The sequence below is a fragment of the Lynx canadensis genome, chromosome A1 (assembly GCF_007474595.2).
Source record: "Lynx canadensis isolate LIC74 chromosome A1, mLynCan4.pri.v2, whole genome shotgun sequence".
Lineage (NCBI taxonomy): Eukaryota > Metazoa > Chordata > Mammalia > Carnivora > Felidae > Lynx > Lynx canadensis.
The window spans coordinates 82,916,838-82,934,077 of record NC_044303.2 but is presented as its reverse complement, the minus strand read 5'-3'; the positions used below and the strand labels follow the sequence as shown (position 1 = coordinate 82,934,077).

At 43.6% G+C, this 17,240-nt stretch overlaps 2 protein-coding genes across 5 annotated transcripts in view; both read right to left on the bottom strand.

Annotated features, from left to right (window-relative positions):
* UPF3A (UPF3A regulator of nonsense mediated mRNA decay) overlaps window positions 1-12,462 on the bottom strand; it is a 30,315-nt gene extending 17,853 nt beyond the window's left edge. The window contains exons 1-7 of one of the 3 annotated variants that reach the window (XM_032592537.1): window positions 12,192-12,453; window positions 11,082-11,188; window positions 9,405-9,511; window positions 6,102-6,200; window positions 5,867-5,977; window positions 1,815-1,870; window positions 1,566-1,724 (exon numbers count right to left, since the gene is read on the bottom strand). In XM_032592537.1, coding sequence (XP_032448428.1) covers window positions 1,566-1,724; window positions 1,815-1,870; window positions 5,867-5,977; window positions 6,102-6,200; window positions 9,405-9,511; window positions 11,082-11,188; window positions 12,192-12,398 — 846 coding nt within the window. In that variant the 5' untranslated portion in view covers window positions 12,399-12,453. Of the gene's footprint in view, window positions 1-1,563; window positions 1,758-1,814; window positions 1,871-5,866; window positions 5,978-6,101; window positions 6,201-9,404; window positions 9,512-11,081; window positions 11,189-12,191 lie in introns of those variants that run through there. The other 2 variants (XM_030314577.2, XM_030314579.2) reach the window with 2 other exon arrangements.
* The window catches only part of CDC16 (cell division cycle 16), a 47,215-nt gene continuing 41,107 nt past the window's right edge, over window positions 11,133-17,240 (bottom strand). The window contains exons 18-19 of one of the 2 annotated variants that reach the window (XR_003968664.1): window positions 14,298-14,411; window positions 11,133-11,188 (exon numbers count right to left, since the gene is read on the bottom strand). Coding sequence is in view for 1 of the 2 variants with exons in the window: in XM_030314559.2 (XP_030170419.1) it covers window positions 14,386-14,411 (26 nt within the window). In the remaining variant the exon portion in view is untranslated. Of the gene's footprint in view, window positions 11,189-14,250; window positions 14,412-17,240 lie in introns of those variants that run through there. The other variant, XM_030314559.2, reaches the window with a different exon arrangement.

The following is a 17,240-nucleotide window of genomic DNA, read 5'->3' as shown; positions in this document are numbered from 1 at the left end:
AGGTTTTCAACACTGCCTTTATTTAAAAAAAATTTTTTTTTTAACGTTTATTTATTTTTGGGACAGAGAGAGACAGAGCATGAACGGGGGAGGGGCAGAGAGAGAAGGAGACACAGAATCGGAAGCAGGCTCCAGGCTCTGAGCCATCAGCCCAGACCCTGACGCGGGGCTCGAACTCACAGACTGCGAGATCGTGACCTGAGCTGAAGTTGGATGCTTAACCGACTGGGCCACCCAGGCGCCCCGCACTGCCTTTAAACTTCAAGAGAGACACCTGAAGAAACAGTCTTTGGAAATTACTCCTTAGTGCTGTTCATCAGATACTTCTGGTTCTCCTCCTGGTGCTTCCTAAACATGCCCCCAACCTGAGGTTAGGTACCGCCGTGTGACTTGCTTTGGCCAGTGAAACGTGGGCAGAAGAGAAACATGGGCATACGACCTGCAGCATCACACGTTCCTGCCTGGTCATAAGGGCTGTGGAAGCAAATGCCAACGTGCAGCCTTGGTCGCCGGGTCCTGGGCAGTAACGGTAAGCGGTGACCGACAGCCACAGCCCACCACCAACAGACTCCTTGCGTGAACTGGTGTGAGGCTACCTGTTCCTGCAGCAAACCTAGCCAGGCCTCAAGGATACACACAGTTGTGTGTTTTTGTACAAGTTTTGTGAAGAAATTGTTCCCTTCAGCCAGTGAGCCCCATGTGACCACCTACAGGAAAAACTGATTTAGAAGCAAAAGCCTAGAAAAAGCCTCACCTTCCTTAAAGAACTGGCCTATTTTTCCTTCATGGATAATGACACTGTTTCTGATCAAGCATACCAGAAACCAGTCTATTGCTCAATTATGGTGACTATGATCTCTTCCCCATCCTTTCCCTTTCTACTCTATCTTCCCCCAAGTCCTGATCTTTTCTTTCTTTTTCTGATATAATTTTAATGAATCCCTATAAAGCATCTCAAACACTTTGTGCAATGAGGGGAGGTACACATTAGGTTGAAGTCTAGGGTTAGTAAGGTCATCTGAGCAGAAGACTAAGAAGTAAGGGCTGGCTCAAACTGGGGCAACATATTTTACACTGGAAAGACCTCCTTCTGTGCATGAAGCCACCCTTCCAGATGAATGCATCAGTCAAAGGAGAAATTGGGCAAGAGAGTAGAAACATTGCTGCTCCTGCAAAGAAAATGGTAACACCCAACACCAGGAGTGAGCCCTCATCTAGAAAGGCCAGTGCACATGGGGCCAGTGGTTTCCAAACATGTACGTTTTAGTCAGGAAGTCTTCTCTCTGATGGAAACGTAAGCAGAAGCCCCAACTCTGACATGTAAGTGTGGGGCTCCGCTGGGTGGTCCTTCTCCACCTCCCCCACAGCATGCCCAAGGAACCCCCAGGGCTCAGGGAACACAGTTTGAGAACCACTGCTGTATCGCAGAGAAATGGAACTGTAATAGTAAGAGACAAGGCTAACTGAAAGTTTCCTTACAAGTAGCAAGAGCTAAACACCTAAAAGGCATGCCTGTAGCAGAACTACTTTTGGAAAAACGAAAGGAGAGGTCCCCTCAAGATTACCTTAATCCTTACTTCTCTCTCTGCTGTTCTCTTCTGTTTGTCTGCTTCTTTTCTCTTACACCTCTCCTCATCTCTCTTTTTTCTCTTTTCTTCTTCCCGTAAGCGCTTCTTCTCCAGCTCCCTCCTCCTTCGCTCTTCTCGCTTCTCTTCTCGAATCCTCTGAAGACGTGGAAAAGCATGTGTATAAATTGTCTGCACGAATGTGGCAGAGACAGGAAGGATATTTATCAGGTAAAAAGGTCAACCTACCTGCTTCTCTAATTTTCTATTTCTAATATATTCCAAAAGAGGTGTGGTTCTTCTAGCTAAAACACAAAAATTGTAATGTAGTATTTAACTCTAAAATATGATTTCTTTCCTTTATTTTAAATACTTGTTTTCAATTTAATCCTTAAGTAATCAGGCTGGCTCAGTAGGCATAGCATGCAACTCTTGATTTGGGGGTTGGAAATTTGAGCCCCACGTTGAGTGCAGAGATTACTTAAAAATAAAATATTTATAATAAATAAACGAATACAATTTAGATGTGCACACATTGTACCTGGAGAAATTCCTATTCCATCACTATAAAATCACATTATCTGGAGGTACTGACAACTCTACACACAGTAGGCAACGAACTCCTGATTCTTAAGGGAGGCTTCATGTTACTCACAAAGACGCCATAAAAGCAAAAAAGAAAAATGAGTACAATGGATTAGACTTCCTGAATGCTATGAGTATCTTCACATTATTTTTTTTAAGTTTATTTACTGGGGGCGGGGGAGGAGGGTGGGGAGAGAGAGAGAGAGAGAGAGAGAGAGAGAGAGAGAGAGGGAGAGAGAGAATCCCAAGCAGGCTCCATGCTGTCAGCATAGAGCCCAACACAGGGCTCAAACTCACAAACCGTGAGATCATGACTTGAGCCAAAATAAAGAATCAGACGCTTAACTGACTGAGCCACCCAGGCACCCAAGTATCTTCACATTTTTGCGGATATTTTAAAACATCACATAGCCCGCTTATAGATTCACTGATTCAACATATATTCTGGGAGTTTCTTCCTTTTCTGTTCTCTAGACAATGATTTTAAGCAATGTGGATTCTTGTGATTTCTCATGATATACACTCTACAAACCAGAATAACCAGGTGTAAAAGTTTAGACAGTGACACTGCCCCCGCCCCCCCCCACCCCCACCCCATGGCACTTTATCTAAGTAGCACTAGCCACCCAGGAATGAACCTCTCCATAAACTCAAACCTGATCCTCAGTTTTCATGCCCTGGACCTGTCTGACCTAACCTGAAATTTGGTGCCCATTTGTGGCAGGCCTCCTGGCATAGCCTCTCAAAGGGATTGCTTCTGAGAAGCATGTGTTCCCTATGGCAGTGGCTGTGGATGCAGGTAGGAAGGCAGAAGATGGTTTGGGTCTATGCTACAGCTCTTTCAAGATCTAAGATTAAGTGAGGGAAGAAAGAATCCCTGGACGCACTTGAAGGCTGGCCAAGACATACATTTCCAGAATTCTAAGGATCAGGAATTAATCATAAATTCTACAAGAAAGCCCCTGGGCAGGGGTTCTTACCTTGGAATTAAGGACTCCTGAACACCGCAACATAATATACCAATGGCTTCTGGCAAGAAAGCTCTGCCCTGGATTCAGGGCTGTGCAAATGCCCACGTTTCATCATAAGTACAGGGGCCAAGAGGAGCCCATTTCCTCCCTGGGTGGCTCCTGTGTTAACCATGAACTCTGGCTCAGGATGAGCACAGCCAATGCCCTTTGTAATAGGCAATCACCTCAAATAGGGAGGATCTGCTCTTCACCATGGGAGTTCTGGACTTGTCAGCAAAGAGCAGGACCAAGATCTCCCTGGGTAGGTGGGGGAGCTAACACCGAGATCCCACCTGCCTTCCCCCTTCTACAAACACCTCCCTTGTTACCCCAAAGGATCGATATGAAGGGTACATGAGACCCTGGATAAGAAAGTGCTTTACAAACCACAGAAATGTATCATTTGTTAAACAAGGTGCATGGCCATGTAATATAAGACTAACTTATCCAACAGCATGACTCTCACCACTCACAGAGAGCTGTTCCATCCTAGGCACTGTCACCACCACCTGGCAGCAGGGATGCTGAGGCTCAGGTGTGGCCACACAGCTGCTAAGTCTTAGGGCTGGAACCTGAGCCCAGGTCTGTCCGCTCCACAGACCCTGCCATGCCACCACACTAACCTGCAACTTCAGAGGGATTTAATATTTCCATTTAACCCTCATTGCTCAGACTAGATCATAAGAGTCCACTGAAGGCCAAAATCGAAGAAAAGAAAAAGGTAATCTGCCATGAATTGCCTGATTAAGATCCAAACTTCAATGGGCACAGATTCTGAATCACACTTACTCATTCAGCAAAACACTATGATCACCTACTGTGCACCAGGAACAAGGTGAGGGGCTGGGAATGGGAAAGGATGTCCCCCTTGTGTGGGAGGGTAGCTGGAGCAGCTGGATGGTGTGTGTCTGGCCACCAAGGCCTGCCTCAAAACTATCCACCAGTGGAAGCTCCTGGTCCTTTTCTGTGGGTACCCTGTACAAGGGCTTTTATAGCAAAGTAGGAAAGAAATGATAGTGGGGGGGTGGGGTGCAGGGCAAGTCCTGTAAATTTTTAATTTGCTTCTTTTCTAAGCTCTTCCTAAATTTAACATGCTCTACAGTGAGATCTCGATTTGCCTCCAGTAAGTTTCCTTCCCCAGTTTGCCCCAGGTCAGTGATGGTGCCCCCATCCACTGATCTGTTTGGGTAAAACTCCTGGGGGCCTGGATTCTTTCTGTTTCCTTTCTTCCCACACCCAATCCACCAGAGCTTATGTGGACTCTGCTGGCTAGCACAAGCAGCCCTCCCTGGACTGGAGCAAAGCCTCCCCACTGGAAGCCCAATGTCTCCTCAGGGCATCCACAATCCATCACGTATGGAGCGACAGGGAGAACTAATCAAGCCACGCCACTCCCTCAATGGTCTCCAGCTGTCTCTCCAATAAACTCCGAACTTCTCACTCACCTGCCTCTCCAGCCACTCCGCCTGAGGCCCACCTGTGTACCAAGCACACAGGCACGTATCCCACTCCTATGGGCCCGCAGCTCAGCTCCCAGCTCTCATCTCTAGTCCCCTCTTCTCCCGCCTCTTAGCATGGCTGCTCTCAGCTCAAATGTGGACTCAGAGGGCCTTTCCCACTCAGGATTATTTCACCACATTGTGGCACTGCCCCATGAAGATGCCCTGGCTTGAAGCCTGGTTATTTTTCGGGTGTTTACTGCAGTCTTGCCCATGAGCAGGGCAGCTACGTGATGGCCGTGGCCATGCTCACTCCCTACTCCCAGTCAACATGTGCTAACCAAAAATGAGCAAATGTACCCTAAGCACATCTTTACAAATATTTGCTTTAGTGATTAAAAATCTTTTGAGCCACACATTAAATCAGCTGTTACAAAACATAAACCTTCATTACTTGACTAATGAAGACCATTTCAAATGTTAACCTCTCTTACTACTTTCCTCAACAAACATTTACTGAATACCTAACCTTGTCTAACCATGTACTACTGGGACCACCAATATGAAAATACGGTTCTACTGGGGGGGAGGGTGGGGAGAGATGGGTAAATAAAAATGTAAATTATTAACAGGGCAATCATCCCGTTCTAGACATCTTGATGGGCAAGTGGGACACAGCCACAGAGAGGGATAGGAGAGCAGGGGCGAGTGGGAGCAGACAGCAAGGGAGACACCAGGTAAGTTTACAACCTGCCACCAGGAGATAGCCATTTCTAAAATATGCTGCTTGCAAAAAAGGGCTGAAGCCTGATTCAAAGCAGACTCTGTGCTCCGGCTGGGTTTATCCACTTGTCTGCTTGCTCTCTCAGAGTGCTTGGTATTTTCTGAACAGTAACAACATGGCCTCACACTTGGGCAAAGCATCTCATCTCTAGGACTGCTCTTGAGAAAGATGACTGATTTCAATCTTGAGACACAGCACTCCCTCCCTGATGTAGCAGGCACAGAGCACTCCACGGTCTTCTTTACTGCTCGTCTGGAAGCATCATAACTGTCAACAAAACGCCTATGACTGGAAGTTCTGGTGCTCTCCATCAACAGACACGCAGAAATATTTTCACGGGTTGCCATCCTTTTGTTACAACTGGAAAACATCCTACACTCCTGCCAAGCCTGTCATGAGCGTGTATTTTTAAATACTCATGAAAAAGAAATACAAGCTTTGTAAGTACACGTCTCAACAAAGAGAAGAAATGAGCAAACAGACCAATAAGCTCTCTTGTCTTTGCCTCCATGTCTCCCAGAAGAGTTTCAGGATTGGCATTCGTTTTCTCTTCCTCCACACAGTAAGTTTCCAAAAACTTCTTGTATTCCGGATCTGTAAATTTAAAAAGAAAAATGGAAAATAAACATGCTCCTCCCCATATCTGGTAGACGAATTATATCTGATCAGTGTATTTGATTTGGCAGTTTCCTAATTCAGTCTTTGTAAAAGGACTCACCATCTTCAATGCTTCCGGTTTTGGCATCTTTTTTCTTTAGCTTCTTTTTGGCTATCTTCTGGAATGGGGCAAACTCTACCACTGCAGGATATTCTAGGCCTGTATTAGAAACAAATTCCAAAAGCCATTCTGAAATTCCACTACATTCATTTTAGTAAATAACGTTTGCTTTCTTAAAGACCGCGTATAACAATGACAATGTTAACTGTTTTAACTATATTTCGAGCAACCACAACCCTAGCATGTCAAACTCCAGACATGAACAAAGGACGAGCATTTATTTATCAAATAAAATGATTTTTCATGTGTTAGTAGTGGTTACAAAACTGAATGCATTCAAAATTCATCAAATGGTGAATTTTACATTAACTCAATGTTAATAAACCCTCTCTTTCCCACTGAAGAGTTTATCGTGGAGTACCTTTAAATACATTTCTTAGTCACATTTAAATTTCTTCTGATTTTAAAAGGTTAATTCCATTATCAATCTGTTATGTGAGTTCAAGGGAATTACTCTGCTTACAAGAGACACTTGACTAAAAGAGGGGCTTCGAAGGGTGTGCACAATAATCAGACAGGGTTTGCTTCAAACAGGAATGTTTACAATGAAAGCCATGAGAAACTGACTTGGTCATTATGTGCGGGGGGGAAAAACATACCAAGAAATGTTCACCAAGATAACCTGCTATACACTTAATCAACAGATGGAACACTTTCATGTTGGTACTAAATTCACTGAGTAATCACCTTCAGCCTCGTCAGGAATGGTCACGTGACTATGATATTGCAACTCTTATTATCTGAAAGATATTTCGATGCTAACCCTAACTATCCAGGAGAAAGTCAAGAACCAGGAGGAGAGCAGGGCTTTGGACAGAGAGGAACAATGTCTCATTCACTGCTCCATCAACAATGCCTGGGACATAGATAGTTATTAAATAGGAGTTGACACACTTTCTGATTTCAAAGCTTATTACAAACCTACAGTAATCAAAACAGTATGGTATTGGGGCACCTGAGTGGTTCAGTCAGTGAGCATCTGACTCTTGATTTTGGCTCAGGTCATGATTCCAGAGTTGTGGAATCAAGCCCCACCTTGGGCTCTGTTGAGCATGGAGCCTGCTCCAGATTCTCATTCTCATTCTCTCTCTCTCTCTCTCTCTCTCTTTCTTTCTCTCTCTCTCTCTCTCTCTCCCCTCCCTGCCCCTCTTCCTCACTTACACATGCTCTCTCTCTAATGGGGAAATTGGGAAGATGACATTCAATGGGGAAATGACAATCTTCTTTAACAAATAGTGCTGGAAAAACTGGATAACCACATGCAAAAGAATGAAGTTGAACTCTTACCTAGTATCACAGACAAAAGTTAGCTGAAAATGGATCAAAGACCTAAACATGACACTTAAAACTATAAAACCCTTGGCAGAAAACATGGAGTAAAAGCTTGACATTAGATTTGGCAATGACTTCTTAGATATGACACCAAAAGTACAGGCAACTAAAATAAAGAAAGAAAAATTGGACATCACATTAGAAACATCAACAGAATATAGTATATGTGCTGCCAAAGCAAGCACTGAAACATCAACAGAATATAAAGACTACCTATGGAATGGGAAAAAAATCATATATCCAATGAGGGGTTAAGATCTGTAATACATTAACAAAAATTTTACAATTTAACAAGAAACAACTCAATTTAAAAATGGGCGAAGAAATTGAACATCCCTCCATTTCTCTTCCTCCAAAGAAGACATCAGCAAACACACAAAAAGATGCCGACATCACTAAGCATTAGGGAAATGCAAATCAAAATCACAATGAGATAGTGCCTCATACCCACTAGGATGTCTGTTACCAAAAAACCCCAGAAAACAACAATTGCTGGCAAGGATATGGGAAAAACTGGAACCCTGTGTACTATCAGCAGGAAGAGAAAATGAAGCAGCCTCTACAGAAAACAGTAGGGCAGTTCCTCAAAAAATTAATACTATAATTATAATATGATCTAACAATCCCACAATGGTATCCACCCAAAAAAACTGAAAGCTGGGTGTCCAAGAGATACTTGCACACCATGTTCACAGCAGCACTGTTCACAACAAAGAGCTGGAAGCAACCCAAGGGTCCACTGAAAAATGGATAAACAAAATGTGGCACACACACAGCCGAATATTACTCAGCCTTAAAAAGGAAATTCTGACACCTGCTACAACATGGGTGAACACTGAGGACACCAGGCTACATGAAGTAAGCCAGGCACAAACAGAGAAATACTGTAAGATTCCACTTATAGGAGGTATGCAGAGTAGTAAATTCATAGAAACAAAACACAGAAAGGTGGATGCCAGGGGCTGGGGATGGGGGAGGAGAGGGGAGTTATCTAACAGGTACAGAGTTTTTGTTTTACAAGGTGAAAAGAGTTCTGGAAGTGGGCTGCACAACAGTGTGAATGTACTTAACACTACTGAACTGTGCACTCAGGAAAGACTAAGATGGTAAATCTAGTTTTGTGTATCTTACCATAACTTTTTAAAAACTAAAGGAAAAAGGCACTTGAATAAACAAGCATTTAACACAAATGTCAAATAGTTCAAGCATTAAATTTGTTTTTGCTCAAAGAAAAGAATCTCTTGGCCTAGTCACTCTTTGAGGGTTTCTTGCTCCCTCTCAGTGGAGAAGAAAACACTTATCATAGTGCGGTGGGTGAAGTGGGAGGAGGCTGGCTGGTGAAAGGTGTACAGAGAATATGCTGATACAGGTGTACAGACTTGATTGCAGTGGACACAACAGTTGACAGTCTGACAGGAAAGGAGGACAAAGGGAGGACCCCAAAGTACAGAGCTGTCTCAGCGGGCAGCTGTTCAACAGTGAGAAAGTGATGTTCGTTACTACAATCCCCTTCCCCCATGACATAATCCAGAAATGTATGATTATAAAAAGTTCTCTGTTTAAGACATAGATATAAGTAAATAATATAATTTAAAAGACTTATATTGAATATGAACAAAGCAATTCAGTTTTGGTACATAAGAAAGTGAAGCTCACTTATCCAGGAAACTCATTTATATGAAAAACTTCACTCTCTGATAATACATAAATAGATTACAAAGACTTGGAGTTCTTTGGTTTACACATAATTTCAATTTTCAACACAAGCACATAACCACAGTAACACAATAAAAACTTATGAACTTATTTTAAGTCGGTATCTGAGAACTTAATTACAGTTCACAAACATTCCAGCAAAACATAATTAATGTAGTTAGAGATTATAATAGTTTAAAAAGCCAACAATCGAACCTTTACTGTCAATGAAGATATATCCATCAAAACGATCTCTAAAAAGAAGGATGTCATCAGGATTTCTAAAATTAATGTATGCTCTTGAGTAGAGATGAGGATAAAGACTGAAATAAAAGATAACAGTGAAAACTGTTAGCAAAAAAATGCAAGGCTTCTTTAATTTTGATTTTCTTTTCCTTTTCTAGATGCAACAAACTATTTCAAATAAAACCTTTATGCCAAAGAATCACTTCTCTTTTAATTACAATAATATGGGTATTCTTTAGCAAAAAAACCAAAAAAACAAAAATAAACAAAACATTACCCGAGATCTTTTTAATAACTTGGGAAAGACACTTAAGGTAAGTCTCTCTATTACACAAAACCAGGGTTAAAATAATGGTCTTCCGAGGTTGAAAAATCACAGGCAAAGTTATTTAAAGGTTTTCCTTAGTACATACAATGATGTAATACAACCTAATCATGATTCATTCACAGTTGAAAACGTTATATTTACAAGATATTCTTCACTGATGACCACTTTTACGTATTTTAAAGGGATATTAATTGTAGCACATGGTATGGGGACTATAGAAGAACTAACTCTTTCTCCTTGATCTCACAACTACCAATTTCCTTCATAGGCAGGAACTTTCAACCCCATTTCACAGACATGAACACTGAGGCCCAGAGAAATTCAGTATGTGCAAAAGGTGCAGCTAGTTAAAGATAGGACTATGTTTCAACCTGAGTCACCCTGAGTCCGGTGCCAGGTGTCCTTTAATGGTACCAGTTTTCTTAAACGTTAGTCATTTGAAAATCATCTATTTTTTTAAAACCAAATCTATATTTACCTGTGATATTTTTCTTTGAATGGACTGGCATTTTTAACTTAAATGTATTTATTCAGAAGGAAAGTTTACATGGCTACCATAACAAACTCATGACACTCATGACACTGAAGATAAAAAGGATAATAATGATAATAAAGGTAATAATAAAAACAGTGAAAAATCACAAAATTCTAGCTGAACTATCACCCGTTGAAGGTCTAACATGAGGTCTGCTCTTTCATTGTTAATAAAAAGAAGATCTGGGGGCGCCTGGGTGGCGCAGTCGGTTAAGCGCCCGACTTCAGCCAGGTCACGATCTCGCGGTCCGTGAGTTCGAGCCCCGCGTCAGGCTCTGGGCTGATGGTTCAGAGCCTGGAGCCTGTTTCAGATTCTGTGTCTCCCTCTCTCTCTGCCCCTCCCCCGTTCATGCTCTGTCTCTCTCTGTCCCAAAAATAAATAAACGTTGAAAAAAAAAAAAAAAAGAAGATCTGGAAGTGTGAAAGTGTTGTCAGAGCCACCTTACTACCAAGAAGTGAAAGAGAATCAAAAAAGATATAACCTGACAGGTGTGAGGTGGGGACAGGGGTCTTAGTGATTTAAGGGAGCACAAGTCGGTTTCTGGGGGCTGGAATATTGTTTCTGTCTCTGGTGTTTGTTCTCTTTGGACTATGGTGGTGCTAGTAGAATGTAATGATCTGCCTACTTGGAAACAATTTGCAGAAATAAAGGTCTGCACTGATTTCTGAGTACATGTAAGAAAGAAGATGGAAATAAACATAGCTTTCATCATCTATAATAATCTTAATCTCTCATCAAGTGACAAGACCTCCCAGCTTCTTAATGTTGGTAAGCAGCTTCTCACCTGAAATCGGCAGTAAAGAACTCAAAGTAATCATGTGCCGGCAGTGGGTGTAGCTGCTCTTCCAGCTGCTCCTTGGTGAGGCTGGGAGGAAGCCGCCGGATGACCACCTGTAGAATGGACTCTGGGTGGGTTTTGTTTCACTATCATTGCCTCAATAATTTGAATGTCACCTGTGTTTTGGTTCAGAAGGAGATCTCAACCAGGAGTCCAGCAGAAACACACATTTTAGGAAAAGCTAAGAAATACATGCATGGAGAACATGGCTGTCAAAAGGGTAATGAGGGCTGACTAATCTAAACGGAATCAGTAAGGTCAGAAAAAGGGGTGCATAAAGCAGCTCCTTTTCAGGAATCCAGACAACTCTTGGCATGACGCTTACTGTCCATGCCCGAGTTGAAAAATAAAACCTCCGCCTATATTCTCCCTGCACGCAGAGCAACAGCAATTCTAACAGCCCGGCGGTGCACCTGTTCTTCCTGCCAAGGGACCTCCGCCTGCGATGCGCACTTGTCGCCCCTGCCCGCAGTATCCTCCCGCCGCCCTCCCTGGACAGGACCGGACCCTCGCCGAGCCGCCCCCTCGCATCGCCCGGGCCGAGGACAGAGCCTCCCCGTGGCCCAGCATCTCAGCGTGGCAGCCCCAATCGGAAACAACACAGGCTGAACGCACTCTTCTTCCTCCTTCCATACCAGAAAAGGCCGCGTTTGGCGGAACGGGAAACGGTTCCAGCTGCACGTCGTCCCCGCCTCCCCCCCAGCCGCTGTCCGCGGTGCTGAAGCGGCTGGCCCAGCCCCGACCCGCGCTCCCAGAACACGCCGCGCGTGGCATCACCTCCTCCCACCACTCCAAACCCTGAGCCCGCCCCGTCTTCGCTCAGACCATCCCTCTTCTCGCGAGGTTTGCCTGCCCAACCCCGTTCCCGCAGCCCCTCGCCTCCGCCCACCCACCTTTCTTAGCCCCACCCCTCGAGACCCCCCCAACCATTGGCCCCACCCCCGCCACGCTGAAGAGCATCCCTCTTCTCCTCGCGAGGTTTGCAGGACGTCCTCGCCTCTCCTGTTGAAGACCTTCCTCCTCTCGCGAGGCTTATCCGTCCCGCCCCTTCCCCACCTTGCTCAGGACCATTTTCTTTTCCTCGCGATGTTTGCAAATGCCGTCCCCGCAAACGAAGAACGAGGCTGGTGGCGCCTCGGGTTCTCGCCGCGGCGACTCCCGGCGGAACTGGACTTCCACGGCCGACGGCTTCTCCCTCCCGCTCGGGCCCCGCGCAGCAACGGCAGCCCCTGGGCCTCCGGCCCCCTCCTTCTCTGAGCGCATCTCGCACCCGCCGCGGAACCGTCTCTGCCTCCCTCCCAGGGCGAAACCTCGCGAGAACTGGGACGACACCGCCCCTTCTCCCTCCCCCCGCTCCCCCGACCCATGGTGCTCCACGTCCAGCATGGCATCCTTCTGTCCCAGGGGACTCAACCTGGTAGTGCCGCGGGACGTAAAGCAGAGGTGGGCCCTGGCAGCCCGGGTAGGTCTGGGACGGCAAGGGGTCGAAAGGCCTCTCCCAGTAGCCAGTCGGCGGGAAATTAGGGACCAGAGCACGTTTGGCTAAGTGTTCCTGACAATTACATACACGTGCTTCACAACGTATTTACAGCTATTTTATTTTCCAAGGAAATCTGAACCTTTCTTCAGAGAACAGCACTTAAGAAGAACGGAGGGGTTGGCAAACAGCACAAATGGCTTCCCCATACGGAGGAGAATAAATGCGCCGCAATTGGAAGCAGAAAGTGGCCGGCTCAGAAAAAGGGTTTATTCGTCTCTGAGCCCCGCATTCTAGGGGCGAGTGCCTTGCTCAGACCCAGGGCACCCACAAAACGGGGCCTGAAGGATTTGCAGCAATTTTTACACAACTGTTCGAAGCTATTAATGGGACAGCAACCAAGCCAGGTTCTCGTTCATATATTTTTCTTTTATGAACTTAAGAGGCAGTAGCACTTCAGATTAGAATGTATGGAAGGTCTTCAGTTTTGTTTTGATGTTTATTTTTGAGAGAGGGAGACAGAGCACGAATGGAGGAGGGGCAGAGAGAGAGGCAGACACAGAATCCAAAGCAGGCTCCAGGTTCTGAGCTGTCAGCACAGAGCCCAACGCGGGGCTTGAACCCACAAACCTCGAGATCGTGACGTGAGCTGAAGTGGATGCTTAGTTGACTGAGCCACCTGGGTGCCCCATCAGGTCTTCATTTTTAAATGCCACGTTTTTTCATATTTTCTATTTTTTAATTACATTGGCTGTATTTGTCATTCATAGCATCTTTCTCCCAAGAACTTCCGAGCACAAACAGAGATGAAGGGAGTCACTGTCAGATACTGGAGGTAAGTCCAGGCCTAATTCTAGTGCTTTATCCTTAAACTACTCGCTACCAATGAACACACTAGGAATGTGACTTTTAAATGAGCCAAGACTCAAAAAGCAGTTCCAAAGCAGTTTTCTAAAACCCCATGAAGGGGGCAAGGAGCAGTTGTCAATATTTCATAAATTTAAAGGAATCCTGTTAGAAACACACCTATGATAAGGTTGCCCACCCTGGCTCCAACGGTTTTTTTTTTTTTTCTTTTTTTTTGGTCTCAAATCAACTCCGTACAGACAGTTTAGGTATGCTGATCAAAAGCTCTGATGGTATAACCTGTGATAAAAAGAAGGAAAATATGGTTGCCACCTAAAATCGTTTAATACAGGGGCTCCTGGGTGGCTCAGTCGGTTAGGAGTCCGACTTTGGCTCAGGTCTTGATCTGCTGGTTTGTGAGTTCGAGCCCTGTGTTGGGCTCTGTGCCGACAGCTTGGAGCCTGGAGCCTGCTTTGGATTCTGTGCTTCCTCCTCTCTCTTCCCCTCCCCGACTTGTGCTCTGTCTCTATCAAAAGTAAATAAATGTCAAAAAAATTAAAAAATAAAATCTTTTAATACAAAAGACGGAAAGGAGGTAGATGCAGAACGGGCTGATGTTGAAAAACGTGAAAACCATTCATTTGAAAAATTGGAATGTTTCAGCAGTCTTTACAGAGCACATATTTGAACTTTTAAAAAACTGCTCTCAATCTATTTGCAGGTCTTTACTTTTCTAATTTCTTGATATTATTCAGACTAACCAACTGAAAAACTGGCATTACTGGAGCCATTTTAAAATCGAGTCTGAGTGGCCAGTGGAGAGAAACTGCCATACTCACCTTTGAACTGGGTCAAAACCTTTGCACTGGGTAAAACGGCAGTTGTTTTAAGCAACTGTTTGAAAAGTCAGCAGAACAGACATCCGGATCACAAGTCTGGTGGTTGTGGACTTTCTGAAGACAGAATCAGCACTCAGTCAGTATATAACCCAGAGTAGCCTAGCCTGTTAAAACACCCATAGAAAAAAAATTTCTCCCTTAAATCATGTCATTGCACCTCCCTTTGTTTTCCTCATGAAAACCACCTTGCTTTCCTGAATCGGTGCTCCCGAAACTGCAACTCTTTGGTCCCAAATAAATACTCATTTGCCTCTCATTGTGGCTCTTTATTTTCAGGTTGACACAGTCATCTAAATATCTTTTGCTCTTTGGTGAGGTTTTTAAATTGAGATAAGGATTCTAAACCTCATACCACAAACCTACTCACATCTATACTAGGCCAAAAAGCAAAATTGTCAAATGGAGAAAAGAACTCCTGTCTTCAGAAAGGGAGTTCTCATTAGGCCCAAGTCATGTGCAACGCTTTGTGGTATTCCTGTGTCCATACTGTGCCCCCGTAGTGAAGCCACGGTTTATGCTATGGCTTCGGCCTGGAATGTCCTATCCTGAAGGACGTTCCTGAAGTCTTTCTCATCCCAACCCAACATCTTCCCAGCCAAAGTGATTCAAGATCCCCAGAAATTCAAGCATACCTCCATTTGCTAGTTACTACATTGTTTCAATGCTGAATATTCCCTAACAACCTAGAACTGTGCCTTCACTTAGGCAGGAACTATGTCTTTATCCAACTCTGTGCCCAGTCCAGGCCTGTAGGTGGCACCTACAGGCACTCACATGTTTGCTGTATGTGTACTGCAATCTGGACAGCAAAATGCCCAAATGTTTTTTTTTCCCCTAGCCAACAGCCACCATGGTCAATTTTTAAAGACTCCTCGGATTCTTTACTTCCTGTTATTAACAAATAAGGTTCTCAGAAATGGTTTCACAAAAATGACACAATTTTAGAATTCAGGTATGACTATGAAATTATTCTGTAAATTAAAAAATCTTATAGTACAAATTTCAAGATACAGTGAATGAAATACACTTGCAAAATAGCTTAAGATTTTATATGAAAAAATAAGTACATCACAAAGAAAGTCTAGATTCCTACATACTGCCAAGCCTGTTATATACGTTTTCTTTTACATTGTTTTACATACACACAGAACTACAGACAATAAAAGAAAATAATCTCCAAATGTCAGAGTGAATAAAGTAGGTAACTTTGCTTGGCCACACATGAATCTGATCCTGGGGTGAATGCTTGTCACAGGAAAGGCTACATTTTACTTGGGAGCACATCTAATTGGTAAATGGCACTGGTTTAAAGCAGCAGGTGACCATAACACTCCCATATCCCTTTGAAAATGACAGCATGATCACTTTAAAGTTGGCAAGAAGGATGCCTTTTTAGTAAACCATGCATCATTATGAGAGTAAAATATTGGGTGGTATAGAAAACTACTTGACAGTACAATTACACATTACCTTTCTTTGATACTCTCTGAAGCCTAAACATTGGTACTAGACTGCTGACCTGAAAAACAGCTTGGATTTTGCCTTTCATTTCTTAAAGCACTGTCAATATGGTAATTAGGCTCATTTATCAGGAGTTTGCTTTTTCGGAAACTTAAAAAAACATACCATGTGATCAATGAAGAAATTACAGGAAGAAATATTTTATCTGGAAGGCAAAATAAACTTGAAAAAAGTATTAATACCTACATTTTTACCTATTTTAAAAATTACTATTTTAAGTTCAGTCATTTGATTTTCCAGCCTCAGCTAAAGAGGGGAGGCATAACAATAGGCACGTGTGATCCTGATAGAGAAGAGATAAAAAAAAGCCATTAAATAGAAAGATGAAAACTCAGAACCACACTATTGAGTCTGAAGAGCAGCAGGTAACTCACGACCTAAGTGCATGACTGCACTAAACTGACATTCGCTGTCATAAGCTGAAACACACAATAGCTAGGATGCTGGGCCTTGGAAGCATCTATAGCTGCACTCAAATTCCTCAAATGTACAAAGTCTTATTTTTATTTTTTTCAATGTTAATTTTTGAGACAGAGCACGAGTGGGGGAGGGGCAGAGAGAGGGGGAGAGAGAGAACAGAATCCCAAGCAGGCTCCAGGCTCTGAGCTGTCAGCACAGCCTGATGCAGGGCTCAAACCCACAAACTGTGAGACCATGACCTGAGTGGAAGTTGGACGCTTACCCAACTGAGCCCCCCAGGCAACTTACTTTAAAGACCTCCTGGAGTTAGACCTCAGGAAATGAGAGCCATTATTATTTTATTTTATTTTATTTTATTTTATTTTATTTATTTATTTATTTATTTATTTATTTATTTATTTATTTATTTATTTATTTTTTGCCTTAGCTTCTTAAGGTAGAACTATATGGAATACATGTTAGATTAAGAAAAAAAGTTGGTGTTTAAGGAACCATTTCAGGTGCCAGGAAAATTCATTTCTGTACAATACTTTGTTAATAATACTCTGAACAAATGTCTCAGAAACCACAAAAACATAGGATAATATAACCCTAACCCTAACCCTAACCTGATGAAGTCAGGATGAAGGCTTGCAAGGGTTACAACAAATGAAGCATATAACCCTATCCCTTTATTATATGACATATTTAAAGCTTTAAAAGAGAAACACTGTCAACCAAAAATTTTTCTGGCTAAACCATTCCTCAAGAAGGAAGGAGAAGGGGCGCCTGGGTGGCGCAGTCGGTTAAGCGTCCGACTTCAGCCAGGTCACGATCTCGCGGTCTGTGAGTTCGAGCCCCGCGTCAGGCTCTGGGCTCATGGCTCAGAGCCTGGAGCCTGTTTCCGATTCTGTGTCTCCCTCTCTCTCTGCCCCTCCCCCGTTCATGCTCTGTCTCTCTCTG